Raw genomic sequence first — 13,958 nt, 5'->3', positions numbered from 1 at the left:
TGTCTGTGTGATAGTGATTCAGTCAAACAGCCTGACCCTATTACACCCCCTTATGGGTTGAATTCCCAAAAACAGTGAAACACATATTCTTTCATCTCTAACCAAGAAATCAAACACAGATTTTCAAAGATTTAACTTTAAAAATGTTTTCACAATGAAATATTCTTATAAAACGTTTCACCCCCTATTTCACCCCCCTTAGGGGTCGAATTTTCAACAACAGTGACAGGTATTTGTTTTATTTCTAACAGAGAAGCCAAATACAAATTTTCATAGATTTAGCTTCAAAAATGCTTGCACAATAAAATATTTCTATTAAAACCTTCATCTCCCATTTTGCCCAATAGGGGTTGAATATTCAAAAACAGTGAATGAAGTATGTTTTTTGCTTCTGACTGAGAAGCCAAATTTCAATTTTCATAGATTTACGTTTAAAAATGATTTCATAATAAAATATTTTCATAAAAAATCTCGTTCCCGATTTCACACCCTTAGGGATTCAGTTTCCAAAAACACTGAAAGACATATTTTTTTATTTGTAACTGAGAAGTCAAATAACAATGTCCATAGATGTATACATTAGAGTTCTTTAAGAATGATATATTTTCAAAAAAAAGGTGTCACTTGCTATTTCCTTCCAAAGAGTTAAATTTCCAGAAATGCTGAAATATGTATTTCTTTATTTCTGACTGAGGAACCAAATACCATTTTTTGTAGGTCTAGCTTCAAAATTGCATTAATAGTGACTTTTTCAAAAAAATTCTTCACCCTCCCCCCCCCCCCCCCTTATTGTTGGAATTTTGAAAAATCACTTCTTAAACAATGGCTACAGTATAAGATCCACCCTTAACAGTTTGGGCTGGGTGATGATGAGTCACTCAGTCAGGACATTGCCTTTTATATGTAGAGATTACTTGTAACCCTTTCTTATCAAGTCACAGTTTGTTGTAAGGAAATATGCATCCTCTTGTTATGAACTAATGAATTCCTAAAAAATGATCCTTGTATCACTTGAGGTTGCCTTGAGTTATTATGTATTAATAATATTCTCCTTATCTGCCATCTTACAGCATTTAATACTAATCTCTCTTATAAGAAATTTTTTGGGTGTGAAGCAAGTATATCAGCAACAGGCAGGAAACTGTCATCATTCTCGAAGTGAAAAATTTTAAAAGGGGTGATTCTGTTTTGACAACGCTATTTGAATCTTTCCCTGACTACAAGGCAGCATCAGAATTGCAGATGCATGCAGGATATGGCATAATTTCTTTTGAATGGTACCAATGTGTACAGCTTTTATTCATCCACAATCAAACAACTATAGAACACAGTTAAAAGTCCACAACACCTCATTGAGCTGGGTCAGAGTGAGTGAGCGAACTTGGCAATGGAAGAATGTTACCAGAAAGTCCATAGGCACTTGCAGAGTCATTATCAGCACAGCAACTAATAGTCTTTATAGCAATGATAGTCCAATCCAGTAGAGGAACCAGGTTTCCAGTAGTGCATCACAAGGATGGTGTCAGCAGTCTTCACTCAGAAATCGATGTGTCAGTGGAGCTCCCAGCAGCTGCTTATAAAGGCATTGTGCCCTTCACTGGTGAGACCAAGTGATTCACTGGGATTGCCACTTATCCTGAGCTGCCATGTACCACATCCTCTTTCCCTGATAATGTTCATTTCTTCTGTAGTGAAAATCGATCTCATTATCCAGGTGAGATTCAAGAATTGTCTTGCTGAAAATAAGCCCATTTCCTGTCTCAAGATACGCAGGGCTGAACAATCCTACAAGGTCAAGAGAACAATATGTCTGTCCTATTGGGCATTTGTTGTGTGTTTGTTGAGATCCTGCAGGGCACTGAATGAGGCCCTTCTGAACCCATTGATTCGATATCTGTGTGATGGATGTGGGGCTTCTGGTCAGTATGAGCAGCACTACTGCAGAATGATTAACTGCAGCCTCAATAGCCCAGAATCCTGCAACTGTCCAATTCTGACATTTGTTTGTAGATGTTTCTCCTTACATGAAACATAATACTGTCTTGCCAGAAACATCCAATACTCAACACTATAGGAAAACATAGATTGCTACTTACCATAAAGAAACATGTCAAGTTGCAAACAGGCACAGTTAAAAGACACTTACATATAGCTTTCGGCAACATCTTTCATCAGTAAACACACACACACACACACACACACACACACACACACACACACACACACACACACACACAAACAAAAAGCAAGCACACCTCATTCATGCATGACTGCCAACTCCACCATGTCGGGCCGGAATGTAACATCACATGGGATGCAAGCAGCAATCTGAAGGGGGTGGGGAAGTGCAATGATAAGGGGGATTGGAAGGGGGAGGAGAAGGGATAGTAGTGTACAGGTGGGTAGAGAGACAAACACTGTCTGGTGGAGTGTGCAGGAACTAGACTGCCAACAGGTGCAGCATCAGGAGGTTATGGGGCAGGAAGGTGGAGAAAAAAGGAACAAAAAAGGAGAGGAATGGGGAAAGACCGGTGGATGCATTGGCAGAGGGCAACAAATATACATGATGGGAGACAAGAATGGGGATGAGATGATAGGACAGAGGGGGTGGAAAGTGTTGGGTGGAGGGTGTGGGGACAGTATGTCACCGTAGGTTGAGCCTGGGATAATTATGGGAGCAGAGAATGTGTTGTTAGGTAACTCCCATCTGTGCAGCTCAGTAAAGCTGGTGCTGGAGGGAAGGATCCATGTGGCTAAGGTAGCGAAGCAGCCATTGAAATCAAGTGTGTTATTTTCAGCTACATGTTGTGCCACAGGGTGGTCCACTTTCCTCTTGGCCACAGTTTGGCAGTGGCCATCCATCCTGATGGACAGCTGGTTGGTAGTCATACCAATACAAAAAGCTGTGCAATGATTGCAGCAGAGCTGGTAAATGACATGGCTGCTTTTACAGGTAGCCCGGCCCGTGGTGGGGTTGGAATAGGAAGTGCTGGGTGGGTGGGTTGGCAGATTTAGCACCTGGGTCTTCCACAGGGATGGACTAGGATAGTGTGGAGGTTGGGTGGGAAGTATCTCAGGTATGATGTCCCTCATTTCAGGACACAGTGATAGGTAATCAAAGCCCTGATGAAGGATATGGTTCAGTTGTTCTAGTCCAGGGTGGTTCTGGGTGACAAATGGGACACTCCTTTTGCGGCTGGTTTTTGGGGGTGGTGGGAGGATTGGGAATTGTGAGAGGAAATGGCAGAGGAGATCTGTTTGCAGACTAGGTCTGGCAGATTGTTTTCTGTGAAGACCTTGGTGAGACCCTCAGCATACCTAGCATGGGAGTTTTTGCCAATGCAGACATGCCGTCCCTAGGAAGCCAGGCTACTCGGGAGGAATTTTTTGGTGTGAAAGTGATAACAGCTTTCAAAAGGCAGGAAATGTTGATGGTTGGTAGGTTTAATGTGGACAGAGGTGTGGATGTAGCCATCAGAGAGAAGAGGTCAACATCTTGGAAGTTGGTATGCTGGGTTGAGGAGGACCATGTGAAGCAAATGGGAGAGAAGGTGTTGGGGCTGTGAGGGAACAGAGGTAGGGTGTCTTGGCCCTCACTCCAGAGCCTAGGGGTTTGGTGTTTTGAGAGGCTAGGAAGGTCTCCTCTAGATGGCCCATAAAAAGTTTGGCAATGGAGGGTGCCATGCATGTGCCCATGGCTGTGCCACAGATTTGTTTATATATCTTCCCTTCAAATGAGAAGTAGGTATGGGTTAGGATAAAGTTAGTAAGGTGTATGAGGAATGAGGTAGTTGATTTGGAATCAGTAGACATTGGGAAATGTAGTGTTCAATGGTGGTAAGACCATGGGCATGAGGGATGTTGGTGTATACGAGCTTGTGTCAACAGTGATGAGGAGGGATCCAGGAGGTAAAGGGGTGGGGATGGTTGTGAGTTGGTGAACGAAGTGGTTGGTGTCTTTGACATGGGAGACTTGATTAAGGCCAATTGGTTGGAGATGTTGGTCAGTAAGTGCTGAAATTCTTTCAGTGGGGCCACAATAACCAACCACAATGGGGCATCCAGGATTGTTGGGTTGGTGGATTTTGGGGAGCATTTAGAAGATGGGTGTGTGGGGTGTCATAGGGGTGAGGAGGGAAATTGTTTCAGGGGAGATATTCTGGGAAGGGCCTAATATTCAAATGTATATTCTGAATTAGAAACACACTATGTAATATTTTCTTCTATTCAGATGGCATCTATTCTGTGTGCTTTATGCAGATGCACTGAAATGCTAATCATTTGCATATCCAAGCATGTAGTACACTTCATAGTAATTTTATGTTTGTTGCATACCACCCTCATGGTGTTACAATTTTATTGTCAATGGCTTTTTATTTTATATATTCATAATTTTTTTCAAGTCTAAACACTGAAATGGAATCTTAAACTTCTTAATGGTGGTATGGAACTGAAATGTGGTTTTCACCCTTTCTCATTTAACTAATATAAGTGTGAACTGTTACATAATAAAATAGGAGGAGTACTTTCCATCCAGATTATTGCATCGATGTATTGTGGCTGTGTATCACATGCATTAGATGTTACTTCAGGATTCAACCAATTCTAGAATGTGTCTGAAGTGTGTGATGACCATAAAAATAAGACTAGCAGGGGATAGTGAACATATATAGAGAAGGGCAGCATAAATGGCCGCAGCTTTGTTTGAAGATAGACGTATACTACCCAAAGAAAGACACTTAAAATATTTCAAGCATTGGCATTGATGACTCTAAGAATATGCTACAAACCCCTGCATATTGCTCACAGAGGGGCCATGAGCACCAGATTAGCTTACTTATGGCACACATACAAGCATTTAAATGATCATTCTTCCCACACTCCATACATGAATGGGCTGGTAAAAAACCAGTACAGTGGAATGTTCCTCTGCTGTGTACTTCACAGGGGTTTGAAGAATATAGATGTAGATGCAGATGTAGATGTATGATATTTTAAAGCATTAAACTGGCTGATGAAAAAAAAGGTGAAGCACTCAGAAGACATGGTCAGATATCAATGTAGCCTTGTACACTAATAACACAAGAGGTGTCTGTATGTGCCTGCATCGAGACCAGAGTACGAGAATATGCAACATCATACCATTTAGTGGGCTCATACTGGTAAGTTCTTAGTAAATTTGACTCAGTTTTGTAACCACTGAAAAAACATTACATTCTCAAGTGAACAGTGAGAATTAGGGTTATTTATGTTTAGTGTTATTACCAGGCCTGGTATAAGGGGCATGAGCAGAGTCAGATGTTGAGTGATCACCGTGAAGGACACCGAGATACTGCATACTAGTGTGAGTCAGATTATCAGCACCTGACAGAATTTGAAAGGGGCTTCATTGTGTGTCTGCCTTTGCCCAGCTGATTGAATTGTGCAATATCCAGACTTGTATGTGACAGTGACCAATGTTGGACTGCACAGGAAATGTGGGGGTAGGCATATTTATTGTCAAGATTCCAGTTGACTACCACAGTAGAGGGTCACTGGACCATGCATGTCATAACCCCTTTACATCTGCACCTGCCATCCAAGGACAAGTAATTGATTCCCTACAACATCCTGGTCACAGACTATTAGCACTCAGACTAGGGAAGTACTGTTTCACATGCAGCTGCCGTAAGTGCCACAACACAAATGGCTGCATTTGGAATGGTGCCATGACCAGGAAGCTTGAACTGCTGATGAATTGTGTTGCATTTTGTTCAGAAAAGTACTACGGTTCTACACTACCCAAGATGACCATCATCAGCAAGTATAATGGCCACCTGAAGGGAGGTCCCACTCTTCCAATGTTTTGGAGAGGCAGAGTGGTGTTATTCCTGGTATTATGGTGTGGAGAGCCGCCATTGGGTATGACTTCAGGTCATAGCTAGTAGTGACTGAGGGAACTCTGACAGCACGATGGTACATCATGGACAGCCTGTGTCCTCATGTGTTACCTTTCTGAGACAGTATTGTGGTACCATTTTTCAGCAGGACAATGTGTGAAGTGTATGTATGATGTTGAGGTACTCCCACACTCAGCAAGATCCCCAGATCTGGCCCCCACAGAACATGCGTGGGGTCAGCTTGGAGTCTATCAAGGATATCAAGGCTCAGTCACAACAGATGTGGGCCAGCTTGCTCCGGGAGAAGATACAATGTGTTTCTGACACTCTTTCCAACTGAATTACTACATGCATCCAGGCCAGGGTGTGTGCAGTGTCACACCAATAAACGGGCTCATGCTGCCACATTCTTTACAAATCTGACTCAGTTTTGTAATCACTGAAATAACATCACTCACCCTCTCAAACCATGAAGTTTTATTTTGTTGCTTCTGCCCCTTCTGAGTGCTTAATTTTTTCATCAGGCATTGTACATACATTTTGTAATTAAAATCTTTGTTAATATTCATTTGTATGTTGTGTATAATTTTTTCCCTGTTTGCTACTTCTGAATGAAAACCACTTGTATTTCAGTTCCTTTGTTCAATAAGTTGGCTCCAGGTTGTGAGCCACGCTATCCAGAAGAAGAGGGTTTATATGTGGGTTCACAGTTACGTGTTCCAAGCCATCTCAGAAACCTCATGGAGCAACGCATAATAGCTGCAGGAGGAAGGTCGGTATATCAACATCTTACTTGACACATATCAAATGATGTCAGGGTAATGCATTATGCAGGTGTACAGTTCCTGATCACCAGATGCTGCACTTGGGTACTGGTAATCTGTCTGTTGGATTGCCATATGGGACATTAGGCTTGGCAGCCCCCTTGGTGCTTTTTGCAAGGAATAGGCTATGTGGTGGCACCAGGTTTCACCCTCTCCCTTCTCTCATCAGAATTATTATCATAATCCGTATCATTGTGCTACACTGCACTCACACAAATGTGCAATTCACACATATAATGATAGAAATATAGTAATGGAGTATGTTGCAAATAAATAAACAAAAAAACATAACTTATTATGTTCCTGCATACATCTATTTTGCTCATTAGGATTTTGTGTGTGTGTGTGTTCTTCTTCTTCTTTTTTTTTTTTTTTTTTTTTTTTTTTTTTTTCTAGAGGAAATGATTTAGGATGTTCATTTAACACTTTTGTAGAATAAAATGTTTGCTAACACACACTAACACAAGTGTGAGCCAAAGAACTTACTGTTTATGCTGGATTTGTTAGCATTACTGAGTTTCTAAGGTTTTCTTTCTTTCTTTTTTTTAATTTTTTTTAAACAAACCTTGCCTGCTAGAGTTGTTTGGTTTAGTTTCTTATAGCATGACTGTCTTTAGATGCTGCGTATGCATGAGATTCTTGGTTAGAGAATGAGCTGAGGGACAAACTTCACACCATGTTGCTCACTGTAGCTGAATTGAAATAAAACTTATGAAACATGTTAGTGCAGTAGTCACTTGTGTGGCTCACAATTATTTGTCTGTCAGTAAAATAGCTCTTTTACAATATTTTTAATCAACAAGGCTTTCGAGAATTTTAGCTGCTGAGATAAGAATAAACAGTGTTTTCCAGACTTAGTTTATGTAGTACCTTTCATAACCTAGCAACCAGATTGTTAATGATAAATAGGCCTATAACAGACATGCATTCATAGCAAGTTATTATGTTTTTGTAAAGTAATATTTTAACGTAGCACTGATAAGTTACGTTCATGGATCTAGAATGGGTGAGGTGGATGTGTATCTAGTCACTTTTCTTATTAGGAGGAGCAGTAGGAAACTAGTGTTGAACGTCCTGTTGAAAACAAGGTCATTAGAGATGGAGCACAAGTTAGGATTAGGGAAGGATTGGGAAGGAAATCGGCTGTGCCCTTTGAAAGGAAAAATCCCGGCATTGGCCTGAAACGATTTAGGGAAATCACGGAAAACCTAAATCAGGATGGCTGGAGACAGGTTTTTTCTTATTAGGAAGGTGATTCAAATGAAAACCGTAAATGTTTGTTATGTGCAAGTTAATTAATACATAAAAATTAGAGATATACCATTTTTTGACATTGTATATAAAATAAGGGTAAGGTAACCACTCACCTATAGTGGATCGATGTGTGGAACTCAGAAACACATGACATAGCCCACGTGGCTTTCAATGCATGCATTCCACTGCTTCAGAAGTGCATAGATACCTCATACAAAGAATTCTTGTGGCCTGCGAATGTGACCACTTGTGCACTGCAGTTTTCACCTCTTCGTCACTTGCCTTCCAGCACCTCTTTGAGCTATTCTAATAGATGACTGTCACACAGAGTGAGATCTGATGAGTAAGATGGGTGTCTGAGACATTCAGATTTCATATCCAACAATGGAACCTCCAGATTGGAACATCAACAATGTAAGGAAGCAATCTATCTGTCCCTTACATTGTTCAAATTTCAACTCCTTTATTGTTGCTATAATTGAATGGGCAGTATGGGAATGAACATTAATGTGTTACAACAAAATGCCTGTACCAAGAAGTCCTCATTGTTCACTCTTGATTGCAAGGCAAAGGTGTTTTGTTGCAGATTTGAGTATGTATTACAGGTCACTGTTAATAACCTTTCCATGTAATGCCTAAAAAGGGAGTGAAAATGACTTTTCCTACCAGTGGTTGATTGAACAATATTTTTGTTATTGGTGAAAAACTGTGATGCCATTCCATGCTTGATCTTTCAGTTTCAAGTTTGTGACAGTGCACCTAGGTTTTGTCTCATGTAATTGTTCTGCCTAGTAATCAATTAGCTTCAGTCTGGAAGTGACACAAAAATTCCTCACTGCTGTCATGGATATGATGATTTCTCAATTCAGTTGTCAACAGATGTGCAGAACACTTTATTGAACTGCAGATCATCATGGACAATAGTGTGTGTTGAACTAACACCAACATCAAAAATAGAGGGTATCTCATGTACAGTAATATCCTTGTTTTCCTTCAGAAGCTCTTCCACTCTGGCAGTACTTTCATTCATCTCTAAGTGGTGTGCCTGGTTCAGGTGCAGACTGCCTCCACATATGTTACCCCTTTTTAACCTTTCTGCACCACTCATGCAGAGATGTACATAAATCACTACACTATGCTTTCATTCTCCAACGCATTTCAACAAGTTTAACAGCGTCACTCCTTGAAAACCATATAAGAGATCACTGCTCCAGCACCATGCAAGTTGACAATAGGATTGCCATATTTGCACTGACACAGTTTCCTTTTCTGTGATGCAACAGCAGGCTGCTAACTATTGGTCATTTGTCAAAACACAACTTCTGTCAGTTGCCAAATCAATATTGAGTCATCCTTGTATGTCCTTGGGATTTGTGCCCCAACTGTTAATTTTTGATACAGTGCTCTCAATTCTGAGGACACTGGGAAAGGTAAGAACTAGCCAGTGAATAGGTCTGGACATAAGGTGAGTGTAAACAGGTGGGGAGCAGATGGTTTTGACATGTACTCCTTTTGTGGAATTGGTTGGTTTGTGGGATTAAAGGGACCAGACTGCGACGGTCATCGGTCCCTTTTGTGGAATTATTCTTGAGGATATTCAGAACATGAATACAACAAATTACACAGTTCAGGATGTTGACAATACTTCCCATTCTGTGAAGAGCTTGAAGCTAATACAACAGCCAAGTAAGCAAACAGAAAAGTGGAACATACCGTAGCACAAAGGATTGAGATGCTTCACTCCAGGTCCTATCTGCTGAGGGGAAAATTTCTGCACAGGTCTACAAAGGAAGTAAATAGCAGGTTAAGGCCAGTCCAACTCAGTTTGATGATAACAGTTTATTTATCATGCAGTACATAGCTGGTGGTGTTTTCATATTAGTAAGCCACAGTTTAATTGTGTGTAATGGGAGGTCACTTTGTATATGCCTTTAATTCTAGCAGATGGTTAACCAATTTCTTGTGTATTTTTTTAAGTTTTGCTTTGTGTCATGTTTGGAGATCTTGATAAAGTGAGAGACTTTCACTGAGATACGCAGTGGCTGGGTCATACATATTCTGGTAGTCATCTCTGATTCATAAATGCCGTAATACTGACTGGTTTAGAATAAGAATTGATGAAACACAATGTAGCTGAAACTGCCACTTCTTATAATTTCCAGTTGTGAAAATGTCGTTATAACTTAGAGGTTCTATTTCTTTCAGAAAATGGTTTGGTGAGGATGGGAAACTGATAACTATGCCTGATCCACAGATATATAAGTCATACAATCCACCACCATCTGAAGAATGTCATTCTAGGCTGGAACTGGAATATAAACTAGTAGGTGAAATTTAAAGCTTTTATTTATTCATTTATCTATTGTTCTTGTGGTTTTATGATCGCTTGAGGTCAGTTATTAATTAAAAATGTATAATAAGTACAAATTGAACCATACACAAACATGGTCAAGTTTTTTTCTTGCTTTTCTCAAATGACATTCTTAAATCTCTTGATCAAGGCAGTCAGATGGATTCAGTATTTCCTGACTTCCAACAAGCATTTGACTTGGTACTACATGAAAGTTTATTAACAGGTGTACGATCATATGTAGTACCAAACAGAATTTGTGATTGGATTAAAGATTTCTTTGTAGGGAGGACATAGCATGTTACATTGGGTGGGGAGCCATCAACAGAATTGGAAGTAACTACAGTTTTTCCCCAGGGAAGTGCAGTGGGACCCAAGCATTCATGTTGTATATGAATGATCTGCAGACAATGTTAATAGTAACTTCAGCCTTTTTGCATATGATGCATGGGAGAGGATCGCAGAAATACTAAAAAGTCTGAACTGCCAAATGCTTGAATACAGGCACCATCTGTCCTGGGAATTCCTACTTACAAACTTTTGGGTACCAGTATTAAGCAAAGAATCTAGAAATATACTACTGCATCCTATGCATTTCTCTTTGGGGACAGTGAAGTCTCATGATCCTCTTTGTTGGGAGCTCAGGGTTCCTATTCTGCGTGAACTTCAGCAGAAATTACATCTTGTCTCATTGTAGTAAATCTCTTCTTAGCTGGAAACATCCAGTCAGGATGTGCTCTTTGTTAGTGCAAAAACTTTTGGACTACAGAATTTCATTTAGTTTATGGTTCATAGTGTTACATTGTATTGGAGTATTTGAGGGCAGCGTGGAGGGTAAAAATCATAGAGGGAGACCGAGAGATGAATACATTAAGCAGATTCAGAAGGATGTAGGTTTCAGTAGCTACTTGGAGATGAAGAAGGTTGCACCGGATCTGAAGACCACAACAAAAACAGCAACAGTATTACATTATAAAAGTGTGATGCAATCACTTGCTTTGTTTGGGGTGCAGAAGATGCTTCCTCGCTATAATAATACATCACAAGCACTAGTGCTGAATGATACAGCAGTCCATTACCACAATTAGACTGCAGTAAAGTGAGTGATTTACAAGAATTTTCATTTGTTTATAGGACAAGTTAAGTGGGAAATTTTTTAACACACAATATTACATGGTATAGACACATTGATGAGACCACCACCTATGTTTGATGTCAATGCCCAATAACCACTCGAGGATGGTGGCAGGTGGCAGCACTAACAGTGGATGACATATAAAGCATATTGGAGGGATGCAGAAAACAGTGCAATAGTTGTCATAATGCAGAAATTGATTAATTTATCTGATGTCCAAAGGACATGATGATTGGCTTTTGGGCTAAGGGTGGAAGGATTTCCTAAATGGCTAAGATTGTAAATTGATAATGTGTTGCTGTGATTAAAGTGTACCATGTATGGTAAAATGACACCATTCAAAATCGGCATCGAGGCAACTGTGGTGTGTCATGAGCCATAGGTGACAGGGGAATGACAGCTGTGGAGATGTGTACGGGCAAACAGACATGCAGTTGTTGAATGACTGACCACTCTGATGAACCAAGGGGCCACCAACAGAGTCTCGTCAATGACTGTTCTGTAAACATTGCTGCGTATGGGCCTCCACAGTGGGTGTCTAGTTCATCCATCCATGCGGACTGCTATCCATCAGCAACAAAGGCTAATACTGGCATGCTAATACTGCAGCTAGATGTCCACTGAGTGGTGACAGGTGAACTTTTCAGGTGAATTACATTTTATGCTCCATTGGACAGAAAGCAAACACTCTGCAGTAATTGTTGGAATGGTCATGCCCTGAGGAGGGAGCATTATGGTCTGGACAATGTCTTTGTGGCATTTCCTAGGTGATCTCGTCATTGTGGAAGGTACAGTAGATCAACAAATGTATGCATCTATTCTTGGGCACCATGTCCACATGTGCATGTAGTTTCCTCGGCACAGTGGGATCTGCCTGCAGGACAATGCAATGTGCCACATAGCTGGCAGTGTACATGTGTGGTTTGAAGAGCAGCATGATGAGTTTACTGTACTCTCCTGGCCACCAAACTCCCTAGATTTGAACCCAATAAAGAATCTGTGGGACCACCTCAATGGGGCTATTCGCACCTTGGATCCTCATTGGAGAAAACTAGTGCAGCTGGCTGTGGCACTAGAGTCGGTTTGGCTCCACATACCTATTGGTACCTTTCAGAGCCTCATTAACTCTTTTTCTGCTTGCCTCTCAGTGGTCTGCTGTGTAAAGTGTGGTGATTCAGGCTTGTGATAGGTGGTGACATTACTGTGACTAACAGTGCAACATTGCAGCTGAAAGTGGTAAATACTCTCTGCTATGCATTTCACATTGGTCTGCAGAGGATGTCTGTAGATGTACAGACAGATTTTCAAGTGTTACAAAAGTCACACTGTAAGGATCTTAAATACTACAGTGAAAATGTGATCCGTGTGGTAACTGGTAAACAGGTACTGAAATGCTGTCATCAAGACTCAAAATCCAGTCTGTTAGAAATGCAACGTGACATACAAAATTACTGAGCAGTCAAAGGAAGTCTGTAAAAGAGTCCAACAGTTATAAGCAAATGCAAACAGAGGTACAGTGAAGGCAAGACCTGTACTCAGAGGCAATAACACCAAATAGGAAGACACAAAAACATTTAAGAACTGAGAGAGTGAATGTGTTCCAAATAAAATGGTGGTCTTTGCATTAAACTATTTATAGCTGGAACAGTAGTTGAGTTTTGATGCAGAGTAATGAACTGTCTGTGAACTTGCTGAGGTTTCCGTCCCAACATAGTAAAATACTAATTATTTTAAACAAGATCTCTGTGAAACAATTCATCAGCAAATTAAGAGGTATTTATTTGAAAATTCTGTCTCGATCTGCACAGTTTTCAAATAAATGTTGTTATTTTCCACTTAAATCCTCAAGTGGTCTTCAGACATTATGACAAATTTAGTACCCTGTGAAAAACATTTCCAGCTAGTAGGAACAGTGAAGGAATAACAGGTATTAAGAAGTTTATTATTGAATAAACCACTTGTGTACTTGTTACTAATGCCATCTAGAATGAAAAGTAACAATCGTTTAAATAGATAACATGTACTGCTTAACATTCACCTTACTGCTTCCAATGCTCACCTAGTTAAGGAGGTGGGGGTAGAAAGTTAGCTTGGCATATGACACAGTTTTTTATACATGGGGCCTCCTTGATGCTGAAAGAATGGAAGTTCTTTTGTAGATGAGAGGTTCCTGCATGTGTGATATGGTGATTATTTGTTTACTCCTATAAGAGACTTGAAAAAGTGATTTGCTGAATGGTCTAGGAACATGAAGAAGTTTGTTGTGTTTAGCAAAAATTATTTTAAAAAACTGCAAAAGACATAGATCTATGTTGCAAAGGTTTAAATATCCACTGAAGAAGGCAAGGATAAATTATTGGTTTAATTTCAAATCCAATGGTTTTCAGGGCAGGAAATATTTAGAAACTGTGATCTCAGAGATCATGAGTGATGGAGCTATTCATCATCAGATGTGAAAGGCAATGGTTTGTTAATGTAGCCATCCATCTCTCTCTCTCTCTCTCTCTCTCTCTCTC

General features: G+C 40.2%; 1 protein-coding gene across 1 annotated transcript in view; it reads left to right on the top strand.

Annotated features, from left to right (window-relative positions):
- LOC124605904 (coiled-coil and C2 domain-containing protein 2A) overlaps positions 1-13,958 on the top strand; it is a 348,984-nt gene that overhangs the window by 26,715 nt on the left and 308,311 nt on the right. Inside the window, exons 3-4 of the mRNA XM_047137851.1 lie at positions 6,513-6,651; positions 10,163-10,280. Coding sequence (XP_046993807.1) covers positions 6,513-6,651; positions 10,163-10,280 — 257 coding nt within the window. The remainder of the gene's footprint in view (positions 1-6,512; positions 6,652-10,162; positions 10,281-13,958) is intronic.

Source organism: Schistocerca americana, chromosome 3 (genome assembly GCF_021461395.2).
Source record: "Schistocerca americana isolate TAMUIC-IGC-003095 chromosome 3, iqSchAmer2.1, whole genome shotgun sequence".
In the NCBI taxonomy this organism is placed as follows: domain Eukaryota; kingdom Metazoa; phylum Arthropoda; class Insecta; order Orthoptera; family Acrididae; genus Schistocerca; species Schistocerca americana.
Note: the sequence above shows the minus strand (reverse complement) of the source record. Positions and strands in the feature narration are given on the sequence as shown.